At 46.0% G+C, this 18,209-nt stretch overlaps 1 protein-coding gene across 5 annotated transcripts in view; it reads right to left on the reverse strand.

Moving 5' to 3' along the window:
• Positions 1 to 18,209, reverse strand: part of LOC134426787 (fer-1-like protein 4) — a 65,080-nt gene that overhangs the window by 35,417 nt on the left and 11,454 nt on the right. For 2 of the 5 annotated variants that reach the window (XM_063172024.1, XM_063172023.1), the window contains exons 2-4: positions 16,673 to 16,805; positions 2,321 to 2,376; positions 1,223 to 1,311 (exon numbers count right to left, since the gene is read on the reverse strand). In XM_063172024.1, the coding sequence (XP_063028094.1) occupies positions 1,223 to 1,278 (56 nt within the window). In that variant the 5' untranslated portion in view covers positions 1,279 to 1,311; positions 2,321 to 2,376; positions 16,673 to 16,805. Of the gene's footprint in view, positions 1 to 1,222; positions 1,312 to 2,320; positions 2,377 to 2,473; positions 3,330 to 16,672; positions 16,806 to 18,209 lie in introns of those variants that run through there. The other 3 variants (XM_063172021.1, XM_063172026.1, XM_063172025.1) reach the window with 3 other exon arrangements.

An 18,209-nucleotide genomic window follows, 5' to 3' on the forward strand; every position in this document is an offset into this window, starting at 1 on the left:
TGTCTTTACAAACAGTAAGTCTGCTGATAAATAAAGTTAAATACAGAGAGATAAAAGAAGAACCATACATTCCATAGAAATTCCATAGATTGACACAAGGGGAAAAAAAGGGGGTGGGGGTATACAAATTACAAGGGAGTCATAGATATTAGGCATTCGGGAAGTCTGTACCTCTCAAGTACGCCAGCCACTGGGGAAAAAGAGAAGGGAAATGTGGCTGGGAGATCAGGACAAAAAGGAGGCTGTATCCTCTAACAATTTGAGAGATCCCATGGAAAACACCCATGACCTCTCCCTTTATTCAAACAAAGCTACAGGACTCCTCTGTCTCCTTTTTGGACAGAAACCTATGGTGTTTGTGGATTAATTTTCCTAACACTGGAATAAAAAGAGAGACTGCAACAACACCGTACATAGCATCAGTGCCTACATCCTGGGGAGAACTGGGACCTCCATTCTCCCACTCACAGGCCCTCTGAGCTACCCTGAAGTGTTTTCCATAGGGAGTCGGGCAGCTGAATACCTGAGACTGACCCTGCAGCAGGTCCTGCCTTTTCCCCAGGCAGCTACTTGCAACTGAGCTGCCATTGATGGTTAAAGGTTTGTGCAGATCCAGACTCATGGAGTGCGAAGGAGATCTCCCCGTCATCTCCATTCTTGGGTTTCCCTGCAGTGTTTTACAAGTGTTGGAATAGCTACTGAGTTGACAATGTGCCTGTGCCACCTAGAAGCATTTTAAATTCTGGCTGATCTTTTCTGATCTTTTAAATTGAAATTGCTGTCTTTTTAAAGGTTAAACCATAACACAATGCATTCAGGGCTTTTCTACACCAACAGATATGTTGAATTTGGGTGCAGCATGGTCACAGTCACAAGGATGTTCAGGATGACAGTAGGTCCTCAGTCTCCAGCAAGACCTGCCTTTGTAGCTATTTTTTAGGGCCTTGTTTAACCTTTGTCCCAGCTGAAGGTCTGATCTGGATCCTTATGTAGTCCCTGTTACTGCTGGCACAGCTAAATCATTTCCCTTATTTAACTTAATATATACAGTATTGCTGCCCCACCAGAACAGCCACTCCATCCTTCCTCTATAAGTGGCATTCTGCTCATCTTCTTTCCATCAAATTTTCAATAAACATTTTCTACTGCCAGAAGACAATGTAAAGACCAGTATGTCTTCTCCCCCACCTCTACAGGTCACCCCAACAATCAAAGGACCCACCTGTTACTGAAAACCTTGCTGCAGTTGTAAACCTTAATGGACAGCATTTCACCCATGACAAGCTTCCCATAGTGCGGCCAGCGAAAGAGCTGCAAACAAATGGAGCAGGAAGGGATGACAACTCATTCTCAGCCACACTTTCCCATGTCTCATGGCTGGTTGGCTCCCCTGTGAGGTGACCAAGTCCATGGATATGGTGAGAAGCAGCTGTGACAGAAAGTTACTTTCCTGCTGGCCAGGCATAGAGCCCCTCCAGCAGCACAGAACCACAAGCCAGCTGCTACAGAAGTCAGAGCAGCACCACCCTGGAAAAAGAAGGATGCTTGTGCCTGCTGGAGTTCCTGAGCTGGCAGGTTGTGGAGTGAGACAGAACATGAGAACGTACAGAGGTGCTTGGGGAGAAGTGATCATCCAGGCAGGGAGTCATCTGGCTTAGAGAAAAGCTGCACTCTGAGGCTTCAACTCACCACACATCCAAAACAGTGGCTGGGCCTCCTGCTCCCTGCCACCTTCACTGCCTTTCCCCAGGCAGCATATTGGCACTGGGCCTTGAGCAAGGGACAGGTGGGAACCACCCACTGGCACAGCACAGGTGGGCTGTCACAGGCTTCAGTGGGGATGGCACTGAAGGAATGGACATGCTTCCCAGGCCACCCCATCCCTGCCCCTGCACACTCACACATATGCACACATACATACACTCAAACACACAAGTCGCACTCCTGTCCCACAAGGCATCAACTGCAGTGACAGTCTGGCTTTCTGAGGGCAGGGGGAGTTTTGCCTTCAGCTTTGATATGCCCAAGCTTCCAGGCAGTGTCACTCGCTTGAATTTCAGTTCCTGGAGGCTTGTACACGTAGGTCACATACACAGTGTGAGGAATCCATCTGCCCCTCTGAGCAGAGAGGAAGAAGGAGACAACAGAGAAATTCCCAGAAGACCGACCAGTGGAAGGTGGCCCTGTCCATGGTGTGAGGGTTGGAATGAGATGATCTTCAAGATCCCTTCCAACACAAACCAATCTATGATTTTATGACCGAGACACTGACTTGTCCCATCCCAGTCCCACAAGTTCCACATGATCCCAGTTTCCTCACCTCCTTGAAGACGGCCTCTGGGCCACAGCAGACCTTTCTTGTCTTCTGGGTGAAGCCTTGAGAAGCAGAGAGGAGGCATAAGGTGCTGGCAGGAGAAGGCAGTCCCCAGCCCTAAATCCCCAAACCCCCACCCTCCCGGCCACCTGAGCCCACCTCGGAAGCTGAGATGGACCTGCCGCTCGCCATGGCCCGGCAGCTGGGAGAGCCGCCGGACACCAACACTGAGCGCCATGGAGCTGGTGGTGGGCCCTGCTGCCTCCGCTCAGCGTGCACCACCCAAAGTGACTCAACCTCGACTCACCCAGCCGGTCCAGCCAGACTCTCCACACCCCAGTGGCCCATGGGCTGGGCAGCCCCTGCCGAGGGACACAGGGAGGAGGGGAAGCCCTGGCTGTACTGCCTCCCTCCCTCAACCCACACGGCTGAGCCCCCCAGAACGAACCTCTGCTGGCTAAGAGAGCCCTGGACCATGGGGACCCCCGGGGAGCACTGCACGAAACAGCCGGGGAAGTGAAGCCATCACATGGCCATGCTTATGCTGGGGCTTGGAAGGACATGGGCTGCTGAATTCAGAACTGAGAGACACCGTCTGTGAATACAGAGCCTGGCTCTGCTTTCAGCCTTAGCCCTGCACCGTCCCCAGCACAAAATCACAGGTCCTGCAGCTAAAACCCTCCAAAACAAATAGAGCGAGGGTGGGAAAGGGCAGCTCAGATTGTGAGGGTTGGGCTTCTCTGACATGAGGAAAGTACATGCTCAGCAGCCTCCTGAGCAGGGACCTGAGGTGCTGCTCAGTGGAGGTAGGATGCCAGAGGACTTTGGGACAGCACACCAGCTGCCAGATATCTGCAGGGCAGAGACAAGCATCAAAATCCACAGGCAGTGGTATGGGAGCTTCAGCTACTCCACAGGGTGCTGGCAACCTCACAAGGAGGTGTATAGGAGGGAGACCTGGTGCCAGAAGCTGGCTGTGCTCCCTGCTGCAGCCCCCAGGCCTAATCCAGCTCATCCTATCTACTCGAGACCTGATAGAGATGCCAGAGTTCTTTCAAAGCACAAATTCAGACCAGATTAAAGCAGTCAAACAATCATGAGCTGAGCAGATTTTGGAGGGCTTTTCTTCCTCCTGAGGGTCTGCTATTCCCTCTCAGCACCCTGCACCAAACACTTCTTATTGGAAAGATGTGCTAATGTCTTTACAAAGAATGTGATGAGTGAAGGTGTGGATGTTAGCTTGAAATGGGTCTTAATGTCTCTACTAAATTTAGTTTGTTGCAGAGCCCAGACAATTTGGCTCCTGAAACAGACAAGTAGGTCTACACAAGCCTGAACTTCTGAAGTTTGCTGGAAAATGACAGGTTCAAGGGGGAATATGTGGTAGGCGATTCAGGAGGGCTGTACCTTCCTGGTGCCTCAGCCAATGGGCAAAGGAAGAGGGCAATATGTGGCCAGGAGTTTAGGATAAAAGGAGGCTGCGGCCTGCAAATCCTCGAGAGAGAAAAGTGGACTCTCTCTCTTTATTGAAATAAAGTTTCAGGATTCTTCTGTCTCCTCTGCGGACACTGGCTTTTCATAGCATGATTTTCCATACACCTCCATGAACACATGCTGTACAGAGTGGTTTGCAGTAGGCCAGAGCAGCTTATTCAGCTCCACAAACACCAAAGAATGAATCATATCTGTGTAATGCTAGTTGCTTCGAAGCAGGCCCTGCAGATATTCCCTTTATTCCCCTTTTGCACAAGCACTTCCTGGACCACCTGAAAAGCAGTGCTGGGGGTGGTGGAACCATGCTGTATGTTGTGCATGTTGGTGAAGCATGTACATGTTGGCGAAGTGTTATAAATGATCAAATCAGCAGCCAAATTTATAAGAAATTTTAAATGATTTATTAGATCATTAACAAAAATAGAATTCCAAAAAAAACCACCACAGCCAAGGCAGCATCAACCCCGGGATCGGCGCTGGGTGAGCCTGGATCCGACCAACAAAGTGTCAGCGTCTCCCCAGAGGTTCACACCGACTGCTCCATGCAGCCAGCTTATATACAGTTTATTCTGCCTGGGGCAGAAATGACTGAATGTTCCTTTGTGTCTCTTCATATGTAGAACTGGGGCCATACATGTGCAGGAATAGACAAAAGTAAGTCCAGGTGTCTAGATGGATGTCTGAACACTTCAGAAGAGTCTGCATTCACATGTAGCAGAGTGGCACCGGTGCTTGAGTATGGTAGATGCAACCTTCCCAGGTGCAGGTCCTTGTGAGTGGCTTAGGCATTCCAGGGAAGTCAGCAATCATGGCCCGGGAAGGTTTCATTCATACCTTAACAGACTTGATATTATCTTAACATTGTCCGGGAGCTACTTGAATAAACATAAGACTCTGCCCCCAGCCAGGGTGGTCAAAGACATACCTTGGATTCTACAATATTTTATACATATATAGCATGAATTATCTCTACATGAAGCATACTCCATGTTGTAGGAGGATGCAGCTTTACCACTGTCCTAGCTACAGGTGTATTCCATGCCCCTCTACTTCATTTCTGATGAACTGTTGATGATGGATCATTTGCAGGAGCTGCCCAATGCACACCCGACCCCTCAGGCCTATGAGCCAGGTGTTAAATAAGGAGAGGCAAACTCTGTGACACAGGGCAGAGTTCCTTTTTCTTCATGCCAATGACTCAGCTGTGATAACTCCCACCGAGGAAACATCAGCACAGTCACACCCAGATTGTGAGGTGAGAGCCTCAGGGGTCATCTCTGCTAATGGGCCATAAAGGACTCAATGGGACAGCAGTATAGGCAGCTGCAACACTTAAACTATCAAGGACTCTCAAAATATCCCATGACTCACACAGTGTTACCTCATGAATTGTGAAACTCTCCACCCTGAGGGAGGTACTGAGCACCCCCACCTGAACCTGAAAGGAATGAGAGGGACGTGTCTTTACAAACTGTGGACCTGTTTGTAGATAAGGCCAGATATCAATAGGTGAAAAAAACAATGGGAAGAAACATAAATTCCAGAGGAATTCCACCAATTGACACTGTTGCTTACCCAAGCTTTGCTAACTTCTTGGACTTAGAGAAACAGAACAGAGATATAAAGAAAAGAGGGTTGGGGGCTTGGGGTTGTGGTGTGTGCGCATTGGAAGGGGGTCTGTATTAGGCCATTAGGGAAGTCTGTACTTCTCAAGTACCTCAGCCAATTGGGAAAAAGAGAGGGAAAATTGGCTGGGAAATCAGGATACAAAGGAGGCTGCATCCTCCATCATTTTGAGAGACCTTATGGAAAATGCCCCATTATCTCCCCCTTCATTCACGAATAAAGCTACAGGACTCCTCTGTGTCCTTTTCGGACATAAACCTCTGGCGTTGCGGATTAATTTTCCTAACAAACATGAGTGTATAAAATCTTTAGGCCTGGGAACTTCTGGCACCATCACTTGATAGATTTAGAGGAGGACCAGAACTTCAACAGGACTGGTACCATCACCCTGACCAACAGGGTGCCAGGTTGTATTCAGTCATTGTGGGTTAAAACCACTTTTCTCTATATTATTGTATTTATCGTGATCTCTTTAATAAATTTTAACTCTGACCTGAAATCTCTCTTAAGGTTGTTGAGTGGGGTTCATTTGACACACCAGTTTACTTTCAAACCAGCATGACCATGCAAAAACAAAACATGGCAAACTTGACAGCATTTGGCAAAACTTTTGTGAACCCAAGTGAGCTCATCAATTTAAAACAGACTGAAAGCTCAATATGCTGATCCCACATCCAGTCATCGGTAGAGTGGAGTGAGGAGTGCAACTTAGGAAGCTTAATGAGACATCCACACCATCAAATTATGCTGCTGCTGAGTGGATCCAGTACCTGCTCAAAGTTGGTCAGAAGAAAGCACATCCCTGTTGAAATATATGTTATGAAATAATTCATAGAGAGGATGTATTTTATAAGATTGTGAAATCCAAACAAGTCTCTGACCACAAGCAGCCCAAAGATAGACATCAACTTGAATTCCAAGATTCCTGAAGGTGGCAGGAGAACAACACTCAGTTAACTTATGAATAGACATGGCCAGCGCAATCATCACCGCTATCCCGAGTGATCAGAAGATGCCCAAGGACAATCATCGCCCTGTTGATACCATCAATCAAGATAGCAGGAGTCGCCAGAAAGATACATCTGAATACGACTTCCTGGACATGGCTAACACCGGCTATCAACCAGGAAACAGCGATTGTCCAGCTCTGCACAGTGAAAGAAACTGTCTTGAATATGCAGAGTTACAAAATAAACTGGGATTTCTCTGTCTCAGGCATAAAAAACTGTATAAAACAGCCCTGCAAAAAGCAGCGCTCGTGAACGGGGGTAGATCTGATGTGATAGAGGTTGGATCCAGGTTTACCCAGCGCCAATCCCAGGCTTGACACTGTCTCTTTGGCTGTTTTGAGGACCGTATTTTGGTCACAGAAAAAGGAAAATAAAATCTTTTCACATTTTTGATAATTTGGCTTTCAATTGATCATTTATAACACTATGGAGTTTCTGAGGCTTCCTCAAGCACCTGGAGCAATCTCATGACTGCACCCACCTGAAGACAGTGCCTCATTTTTAGCAAAACTGTCCACTGTGTATTTTAGACCTCAAGGAGGGACATTAACCCAACCAGTTATACAGGCAAAAAAGGCATTATCTCCCACTGCCTGCTGGGTAATGTGGCATAGCCTGGCATGAAATGTCACTGATATTTATTGCCACATGTCCAGGAAGCAAAATGAACCCTCCCCACTGAGCTCCCACATGCAACAGCTTTTGATTTTTTTCAAAGCCCTGAGGCTGAAATACCTTTGGGGATCACAAGTATAAAGGTGCTCATTTAATCTTGGCAAGGGTAAAAAGACTTCTGGGGTGTTCCCTGTGCTCACCAGGAAGATAAATCAAGCCAGTGACTGGGGGACACAGAGAGCATGCACAACACATTGTCCTGAGGAAAATAACCTGACCTCTCCTCTAACTCAACAGCCGTGCCGTGCCATCAATCTGCATTCCAGCTACACCCAGGGCGGCATGTGGCAGGAAACAGAGCTACCATCCTTCCACCAAAGTGCCCAGCAGATGTCTGCACTTCCTCTAAAACCTGGAGCCCCAAGGAGAGTAAAACACAGAAAACAGGCAAAATTCTGCCGTCCTAGGTCAGTAGCTTCTAAATTTAGCTTCCCATGGCTTTTCACACAGGCCCACACCCATGTAGCTCTTCCTCCTCAGTTACAACTACAGAACTTGTCCCTTTTCTTGCTCACATTTCAGCCACTTACCTGTGGGTAAGGAGCATCTCCTTCAAATTCTGGTCTGCTCCCATAGTGGAAAGAACTTCCCCAGACCCCACTCAGACCTGCCTCTACCACTTCTTGGCCTCTTCCTCCCCAAAACAGGAAAGGTCTCTTCTACCATAGATGAGTCCTATACCTGGAGATACCTCAGCTTGCTGCAGAACAGTGACTTCACTCCTTACAGGGCAGATACAGAGGACTCACTCCCTTTTGCATGGGAACTGGCAGAGGTTTAACAAGGAGTAGTAAAATGGGCTTCAAAATACACACAGACAAAAAAAACAGCCTTAGGTTTCTTGTATGTATAACAGAGAAAGAGAGCTCTGTCTACAGGCTGTAAGCAGCTGAAAAATCAAGAACACAAGTTCTCAACCAAAGGAGAAGTTTCTCAGAGATGACTTGGCAGCTTTCTTCCCTCTCTTCCACACCTCTAACACATTTCAGTTTAGCCACTCAAGATGAGAGGTTGCTCGGTTTCCTTCAAGACTAAGTATTGAAGTGCATGACAGTGCAAGAAGTGCAAAAAAATGGGGTGCTGCAAGGTTAGGTGTCAAGAAAGACAGTCCAACTTTCTCTAGAGGAAGCTGGCTGCTATTTATGTAACGTGAGAGAACATAACATAGTCAAAATAGATTTGAATTAAAAACTACAATAGATTCATCTTGGCTCAGCAGTGGCTCAATCACATAGCCCTTCAAGCACAAGCTACGTAATGGTAGATGGAGTGCAGCTTCCTCCATCATGCATTAGCAGCTAGAGTGCAGTGACGCTGAGTGCAGCGAACAGGAGCGGGCAAACAGGGGTGTGGCACGTTTCTGAGTTTGTAAGGCAGTTTGCACAGGGAGGGCAAGCAGGCAGGGTTGCAGGTTTTTCCTGCTAGTAAGGGTACTGTTTGCAGTGTTTCTGTTGGTTGGTAGGTTTTAGGATTTTGTTAGTAATGGCTTTTACGTGATCGAAAACTGTAGTCAGTAATAGTGTATGTAACCAGATGGAACCCTCCAAAAAGGATCCACCTGTCCAGACCCATTCCTGTGCGGAGTGTTTGAGCTTATCAGTGGTTTCAGGGGGCATTGCAGAAGAAATTTGCCTGCGGTGTGAACAGGTGAATGATCTCCTTTCACTGAGCTTAGGGAGGAGGTTGAAAGACTAAGGAGTATCAGGGAACGTGAAAGGGAAATAGATTGGGGGAGTTCTGCCCTTCCATCCTTGAGAGAGGCCCACCAAGGGTCAGAGGATACCCATGCCTCCCACTGTTAGACAACAGAAGGACACCTGGTAGATGAAGGAGAGTGGAAATGGGTCCCTGCTTGGGGACGGAATAATAAAAATTCCTCCTGACCCCCATCCCCTAGCCAGGTGCCACTTCAGAATAGGTATGAGCCCCTGGATCTGGAGAGTTAAACAGATGGTTTAGAAGAAAATTATTTGCCCAGTGAGCCTCCCAATTATGATTCATCTGTAAGACGGATCACCACCTCCAATATGAAAAAGAAAAGAAGGGTAATTGTAGCGAGTGACTCCTTTCAGAGGGGAACAGAGGGCCCCATATGTTGACCAGACCCACCCCACAGGGAGGTCTGCTGCCTACCTGGGGCTTGGGTACGGGATATTACTGAGAAACTGCCTGGGCTGATTCAGCCCTCTGATTATTACCCACTGCTGAGACTCCAGGCTGGCAGTGATGAGATTGAAAAGAAGCACAACAGGACAATTAAAAGAGACTTTTGGGCACTAGAACAAGTGGTTGATAGAACAGGGGTGCAGGTAATCTTTTCCTCAGTCCTTTTGAGAAAAATGGTGAAAGGAATAGGAGAGCTCACATTACCAGTAAGTGGCTCAAGGGCTGGTTTCATTGGCAGAATTTAGGATTCTTTGATCATGGGGCAACTTTTACAGCACCTGGCCTACTGGAACCAGACAGGCTCCATCTCTCTGTTAAGGGCAGAACGTTTTTAGCTCATGAACTGGCAGAACTTGTTGGGAGGGCTTTAAACTAGGTCTGAAAGGGGAAGGAGATGCATCTGCGCTGTCTGAATGCAGACCCAAGGGTAGTAAGCCTGAGTTGGGGTGAAATCAGCAGCCCAGCTGAGGTGCATGTATACCAGTGCACATAGCATGGGTAACAAACAAGAAGAGCTGGAGGCCATGGTCCAGCAGCAGAGCTGTGATATAATTGCCATCAGGGAAATGTGATGGGATGACTCACCTGGCTGGAGTGCTGCACTGGATGGCTACAAGCTCTTCAGGAGAGACAGGAAAGGGAGAAGAGGTGGAGGGGTGGCGCTTTATATTAGGGAGGCTTTTGTTGCCATAGGTATTGAAACTAATGACGATGAAGCTGAAAGCCTATGGGTAAGAATTAGGGGGAAGGCCAACAAGGCTGACATCCTACTTGGAGTCTGTTATCGTCCACCCAACCAGGAAGAAGAGGTGGACAACTTATTCTATAAACAGCTAGAATTTCAGGTTCATCAGCCCTTGTTCTTGTAGGAGACTTCAATTTGCCAGAGATCTGCTGGGAACTTAATACAGCTGAAAAAAGGCAGTCCAGGAAATTTTTAGAGTGTGTGGAGGACAACTTTTTGTTGCAGCCAGTGGATGAGCCCACCGGAGAGGGACTGTGTTAGATGTGCTGTTTGCAAATAGAGGTGGGCTGGTGGGAGATGTGGTTGGAGGTCGCTTGGGGCACTGTGATCATGAAATTATAGAATTCTTGATATTTGATGAAATGAGGAGGAACACCAATAATATTTTTACATTGGACTTCCGGAGGGCAGACTTTGGCCTGCTTAGGAGACTTATTCAGAGAGTTCCTTGGGAAGCACCCTTAAACACAAAGGACTTCATGAAAGGTGGGTGTGCTTCGAAACAGAGATCTTGAGGGCACAGGAACCGACCGTCCCTGTGTGCCGAAAGATGAGTTGATGAGGCAAATGTCCAGCCTGCATGGGCAAGGAGGTTTTGGAGGAGCTTAGGAATAAAAAGAAGATGTATCATCTTTGGTAGGAGGGTCAGGTGTCTCAGGAAGTATTTAAGGGGCTTGCTAGAGCATGTGGGAAAAAAAAATTAGGGAGGCCAAAGGTCAGTTTGAACTTAAAATGGCAACTTCTGTAAAGGATAATAAGATATGTTTTTGCAAATATATCCATTGTAAAAGAAAGGGTAAGACCAAGCTTTATTCTTTATTAGATCTGAAAGGGAACTTAATAACTGCAGACTAAGAGAAGGCAGAAGTGTTTACCACCTTCTTTGCCTCAGTTTTTAGTGAGAAGACGACTTGCCTTCAGGACAGCTGTCCTCTTGGATTGGTTGATGACATCAGGGGGCAGAATGGTCCCCCCATTATCTAAGAGGAGGCAGTCAGAGAACTGCTGAGCAGCTTGTGTATTCATAAATACATGGGACCAAATAGAATCCACCCCAGGGTGATGAGGGAGCTGGCAGATGAGTTATGAACTCGCTCTCCACCATTTACCAGCAGTCCTGGCTCACGAGTGAGGTTCCAGATGACGGGAAGCTGGCCAATGTGACACCCATTCACAACAAGGGTGGGAAGGAGGATCCAAGTAATTACAGACAACTCAGCCTGACCTCAGTACCCTGTAAGGTAATTGAACAGTTTATACTGAGTGTCATCATGCAGCACTTGCAGGACTACCAGGGTATCAGACTCAGCCAGCAGTGGTTTAGGAGGGGTAGGTCATGTTTGACCAACCTGGTCTCCTTTTGTGATCAGGTGACCCTCCTGGTGGATGCAGGAAAGGCTGTAGATGTTGATGTGTATCTGGACTTCAGCAAGGCCTTTGACACTCCTGGAAAAGCTGCAGACCAGGGCTGGGACAGGAGCACTCTGTGCTGGGCTCAGAACTGGCTGCATGGCCCAGAGAGTGGTGGTGAACAGTGCTGTATCCAGCTGGCAGCCAGGCACCAGGGGTGTCCCTCAGGGCTCTGTTCTGGGGAGAGCTCTGTTCAATATTTTTATTGATGACATGGATGAGGGTATTCAGTCTCTCATTAGTAAATTTGCAGACAACTCCAAGCTGGGAGCGTCCATCTGTTGGAGGGTAGGAGGGCTCTGCAGGGAGACCTGGAACGGTTGGACGGATGAGCAGAGTCCAATAGGATAAAGTTAACAAATCCAAGTGCCCAGTTCTGCATTTTGGCCACAATAACCCCCTGCAACATTATAGGCTGGGGACGGTGTGGCTGGACAGTGCTCAGACACAAAGGGACCTGGGGTTACTGGTTGACAGCCAGCTGAACGTGAGCCAGCAGTGTGCCCTGGTGGCCAAGAAGGCCCATGGCTCCTGGCCTGGATCAGGAGTGGTGTGGCCAGCAAGAGCAGGGAGGGCATTCTGCCCCTGCACTGGGCACTGGTGAGGACCCACCTTGAGTATTGCGTCCAGTTCTGGGCCCTCAGTTTGGGAAGGACTTTGAGACACTTGAGCACGCCCAGAGGAGGGCAACAAGGCTACTGAGGGGTTTGGAATAGAAACCCTGTGAGGAATGACTGAGGGAGCTGGGGTTGTTTAGTCAGGAGTAAAGGAGACTTGAGGGTGACCTTATCACTCTCTACAACTTCCTGAAATGTGGTTGTAGCCAGGTGGGGGTAGGTCTCTTTCTCCAGGCAACAACTAACAGAACCAGAGGACACAGTCTTAAGCTGCACCAGGGGAAATATAGGTTGGACATTAGGAAAAAGTTTTTTACTGAAGAGTGATAAAGTACTGGAATGGCCTGCCCGGGGAGGTGGTGGAGTCACCATCCATGCATGTGTTTAAAAAAACGCCTGGATGTGGCACTCGATGCCATGGTTTAATTGAGGTGTTAGAGCATGGGTTGGACTTGATGATCTTGAAGGTCTCTTCCAACCTAGTCATTCTGTGAATTCTGGGAATTCAACCCCAAGTTCTGCTTTCACTCAAGCTTGTAATTTAAGTTTCAGGGCCTGGATCACAGATGCAGTCTGTCAAAGTATTCTCACCATCTTCTGGTTTATCAGGTAGATAAATCAGAAGATGGTGAGAATACATTTTGCAACTTCACAGTAAAGGAACATCTTATTTTGCTGCAGGAAAGGGCTGTGGGATTCAGCAGTCTTAAAGGGGAACAAAATTAACAATGATGGACAACTGGCTCTGCTTTTTATTTGGATCTCACTGAACCTAGGCTCACTCAGATACTGAAACATCACCATCCACATTGCTGGAAAACAAAGGGAAAAGTCCAGGAAGGAAATCAGAGTCCAGACATGTTATCTAAGTCTAAGTAGGATATTTATTTATATAACTGAAAGTGTTGAAACTTGTAGTGCAATGACAACCCCAAGCTTCTTTGTCTCTACTTTGAAATAAACCAACTTCCTCAAAACATTTGTGCTTTGCTATCATATGCCTGTTCTACAGTCCCCAGATCATGTAATGCACACTTCACACTACCGAGGTGGCACCTCCTTGGACTTCCACAGAAAAGTTACTTCTTCGCTTTGTAACTTGTGTGATATAAAGAATTCACTCAAAGCATCTTCATTTCAGTGTTTCCATCTGATTTTTAAAGTCTAATTAATATGACTCATTAATCTCACCCTAATTCCATTAATTAATGATTAATTCTCATTTAACCCACATAAATAAGCCAAGTGCAGTGTTCTTGAACTATAACAATGGCTTCAAGCAGGAGTTCATCACAGAAAGAAATTTTGCTAATAGAAAAATGTGATTAAAAAGAAAGGTATGGTCAGAAAGGTATGGTCACTGAAACATAAAAAAAATATACTGGCACTTTATGAAGACAACAGGAACTACCTCAGGCATCCAACCAACAGTCTTTGGTCACATCCATTTGAAAGGCAGCTTGATAAAAGACACCTATCCAGGAGCACATGATAAGTGTCATTACAGCAAACACAGGTGCAACACTTCTATCACCAAGGTCAGCACTAGAGCAGCTCAGTTCAGAGGCCTACCCTCATAGTGAGCAGCAGATGGGCTGTGTCAAGCAACTATGTGCAGTGTGATGTATCACAAAGTGTCGCTGTTGCAAGGTGGAAAACAAACAAGGTCAATCTTTCTCTGACAAAAACTTCCAGCACTTGGAGGTTTTTCTGTATTTACATTTCTTTCAATAGAAATCTTTGAAAGATCAAAGTCTCAGCGCAAATAGGTGAAAGAAGTGGTGTGACTGGTGCAATCTCAAGGCACCGAGCATCCACAGTGTGCAAGAGAGAGTGTGGCTGCAGGCAGCTCTCCTTCACCCCAATGCTACAGGTAGCCAGGGCTAGCTGAATCTACATCACCTTGATTTCTGGCAGTTTCAGGAGTGGCCATCCCAGCCATTCATATTATGACACTAGCTGCTTGGGCACTTCAGCCAGAACTATCTGGGAAAGTGCTTCCTGGGAAGCCTGAAAGGAGAATGGGGAGAATAAATCAAAAATACCACAAAGAACAGATTTGGTAGCCTAGTGAAACACTCTCTTAGAGAATTCAGAACACCTCCCCTGCTCATTCTGTTTTAAGAATTGCTTGCTTCAGCTTTAGGAGCATTTCCAGTCAGTCTCAGTGAACGCTGCTGATGAAAAACCACTTGTTCTCATTTCAGCCTCAGACTCACATAGCCCTTATGTGGCCCCAGTCTGAGTGAAAACTGCCCTAGCCACTAGCAAGGTCTCTCATTTTGGGTTTTCATTTGAATCACTCAAGGCAATAGACTATGCAAAATGCATGAACACCAATGCCAACAGTGGAAGTCAGGGAGCTGGTGTGTGACAGGACTGCTTTCGACAGCAGCAAAGACTGACCTCAACTTCAATCACTCATGGGCCTCAACATCAGAGACTGACAGTATGATCTCAGTTCTCTGCTAAATGTTCATATCCCAGGACAGAGAACATCCCCTTTAAGCCTGCAATAGCCAAGAGATAGTATGCGAAATCAATTATACAATGAAGGCTCTCAAGAATGGCAAGACAGCAAGATACAGCTTTGAACACAGAAGCCAACAGCTCAACTCTCACTGGGAACAAGCTGCACAGGCATGTCCTCTGAGCATGCAGCTTGCTGCCTTGTCAAGACTGTGGTCATTTTTAGGATGCATACATCCTGGCAATGGGACTCTTCTGAATTTAAAAAAAAAAAAAAAAAACATATATTTTTGAACTGCTGGAAAGGCACAAACTGGACAATGTCTTGTGCAGCTGGCTCTTTAACAATGGCTTGCCTAGTTTGGTCTAGATGAGTGATCTCTCCATCTGTGATGATCAGCAAGATAAAGTATTGCTGAAAAACATGAGAAAGCATACAGTTAGGTATTTCAACATCAGAGCTCAGTTCTGTTAGGTATTTCAACATCAGAGCTCACATAACTGAAGGCAGATAGAGCACTCCCATATGCTAAGAAAGAAATCAAATGTTGCTGTGCATGAGACAAAACCAGAACATTAAAGAAACTTATGTTCATTCGCATTTTTCCTATGCCTAATGACTTTCACTGTGCACTTCCAATTTTCTCTGTACTAGAAAAAAGAGAAAGTATTAAGTTCAATTTATAAAGAACAGTTACATCAATAGGCAAAAAGTACTAGAGACAAAAAGTACTAGTAAATAAACACAGCTGCATATGAAATTCAGTGATAGGTGCTGTTTTACTGACTGGCATTCAGAAAAGCTGGAGATATTTAATATCCCTGCAGTATAACTCAAAAAGCCTTGGTTCTTTTTTTATCGATAATTTAATTCAGGTGTGTCTAATTAGAAGCATTAGAAGTATTAGATATCCAAAACACAGCAGTGATAAAAACCATGAGAGGTTCTAGAGGTAACATGAAGGGAACAAGAGCTTTTCCAGAAAGAAATGAGTACCTCAAACCAATGTCTTAGTGTGGTAAAGTGTTTAAAATTTCTATAACTTTCCAGAAGCTGAAGTTTAGTACCTGGTTTTGAAATGAGCAACTGCTGTTTTATAGCAGCTATTTACAGACTTAAAAGGAGGCAAACACAATGAAAATAAGAGAAAACTGCATTTCCAATTCCAAAGCACAGTTAATACAAATTGCTGTACCCAAATGCTGATTCTTTATTTAAATAGTTAGGTTTAAATCTGAAAGAAAAAGTAGAGATATTTAACACATTACAAGAATGAGGAATATTTCCCCAAAGTGCTGGGAAAGTTAAAAAATACCCTCAGAAATGCAAGAAATGGATCTCCTTAGCCCAAGTGGCTCACAGCATGGGAAATACATTTGATATACATACAAACATTAAGGAGCACCAAAATACTGACAGAGCTTGGTGATAAAACAAGTAGCACAGTATATGTCAAAATTTTCTGATTGGTCTGTCAGAATGAAATCAGCTAAAATCATCAGTACATCCAAGTCCTTCATTCTTAAGCCAAACGAATTAAGTTTTAAAGAAATGAAGTAAAATTTTAACAGCAAACATGGCCACACCAGCACACAAATGAGCCCATGACCATAGAGAAGCACAGATGCTCTGCAATCAGCACAGTGATTGAACAGTTCTCAGACTCCATGCCACTATGGTGGGACAGACAGTCAAGCCCTCTGGTAGCTGCTTAGAGGTTTTTTCTCAACATTCTTGAGAGCAAAATTGTTCAGCACAAAACTCTATTCTATGTGCATGTCCTACAGGTAACAGAGCTTGGTAAGAGAGATTAGAGCAAGGCAACTGCTGCCTCAGTCCAACTGGCTGAACAGCCAACACAGCACCCCTGTACAACGCAACAGTAAGAACAGTGCCAGCAAACTGGGAGAGAAATAAATATCACTTGAGCAATGAAACTAATGTGTCTACCCAGTATAGGTTCATATGAGTATGTACCAAGAGAGAGCATCGACATGCTCTCTGTAGGCTGACAACAGAAGACCAAACTTGGAATTCAAAGGAAGGAAGTTAACATCAATTTACTATTCCATTCTATTCAACCATCAACATGGAAAACAGAAACATCAACCCAAAGCATATCCACAATAAAGACCTTGCACTTACTGCAGCAGTTCCTTGTTGCAGCAAGTGTGCTACAATCCTTGCACGTGGTTTATAATAGGAGAGAAGTTGGTTGGCCTGTAGAGCTGGATCTGCGGCAGAATTCGGTGGTAGGCATCCGTTATTCCTTGGATCCCTACAACACAAGGACGGAAAGCTGCACAAGAGCCCACAATTCCTCCAGTCATTATTTTATAAGCATTACTAAACAGCATAGCCAGAAGACAACTGACACAGCTGTGAACTCCTGAAGGGAAAATAAAGCAGCAGTGTAACTGGAAATATAGGAAGCATAGAGATGAAAATAGTGGACAGTTGCAGAGATAGGATTTGCACATTTCTTCCCCATTCTACAGTTCTTCACATTAGTTTTTGTGCCTTTAACATCAGAAAGTTTAGGATTTTAGCTTTTGAGCTGGCAGGGCTGATTGAGAAGGCTTCAAACTAGGTTTGAAGGGGAAGGCAATAAGACCAGACTTGGCAGACATGAGCCTAGGACTGACATGCCAGCATCGGGGGGTGAAATCAAAAGCCCAGCTAAAGTGCATCTATACCCTGCTGACTTTGAAGTGTGTAAGTATCACTGGAACACACCTGCACACTTACAGAGACAAGCCAGGGTTTCCTATGGTAATAAAACCAAAAGGGAAACAGCAGAAAATTATCTCAAAGGAATGATGAATATTCCTCCAGGAAGGCGACACAGCCCAGCTGAGTGCTTTACACCAACACAAAGAGCACAAGCAACAGACAGGAGGACCTGGAAGCCATTGGTGCTCCTAGAAAGCTACAACTTTGTGCCCTTATTGAAACTTGGTGGGACATCCATGGGAACCCTGTCACTAGAGTATACAGCTATTGATGGCTACAGGCTGTCAGGAAGGAACAGGAGAGTAAGAAGAGGTGGAAGGCCTGCCCTCTATACCAAGAGGTGGACTGAGTGTGAAGAGCAGCTATGTGGGTAAAAATCAGATAGAAAGCCTGTGGGTAAAAATTAGTGACCAAGGCAACAAAGGGAACTTCATGGTTGGGGTCCACCACAGACTGCCGGATCAAGGGGAGCCTGTTGATGAAACCTTTCTGCTCCAGCTACGGGAGGCTCTTGTCCTGCTGGGGGACTTGAACTGTCCTGGTGTCTGCTGGGAAAGTAGCACAGTGAGCTGTAGGCAATCCAGGAGACTCCAGGAATGCATGGAAGAAGATAACTTCTTGACCCCCATAATCAACAGCCCTGCCAGAGAGGATGCATTACTGGATCTGCTGGTTACCAATGCAAGGCAGCAAATTGGGAACATCAAGATCAGAGGCAACCTGCACTGACTGCATTGATGAAATCGGGAGTCCTGACAAATATGGGTCAGGTAAAATTAGGCTCCTGAAGGTTAGGAAAGCAGACTTCCAGCTCTTCAGAGAGACAACCAGTGGGATCCTCTAGGATACTGCCCTCGGGGACAAGGGAGAAGAACAGACCTTGGCAGACTTTTAAGGAAGCTTTCCATAGAACACAAAAGCTAGCAATCCCAGGAGCAAGAAATCAGGC

Source organism: Melospiza melodia, chromosome 19 (genome assembly GCF_035770615.1).
Source record: "Melospiza melodia melodia isolate bMelMel2 chromosome 19, bMelMel2.pri, whole genome shotgun sequence".
NCBI lineage: Eukaryota > Metazoa > Chordata > Aves > Passeriformes > Passerellidae > Melospiza > Melospiza melodia.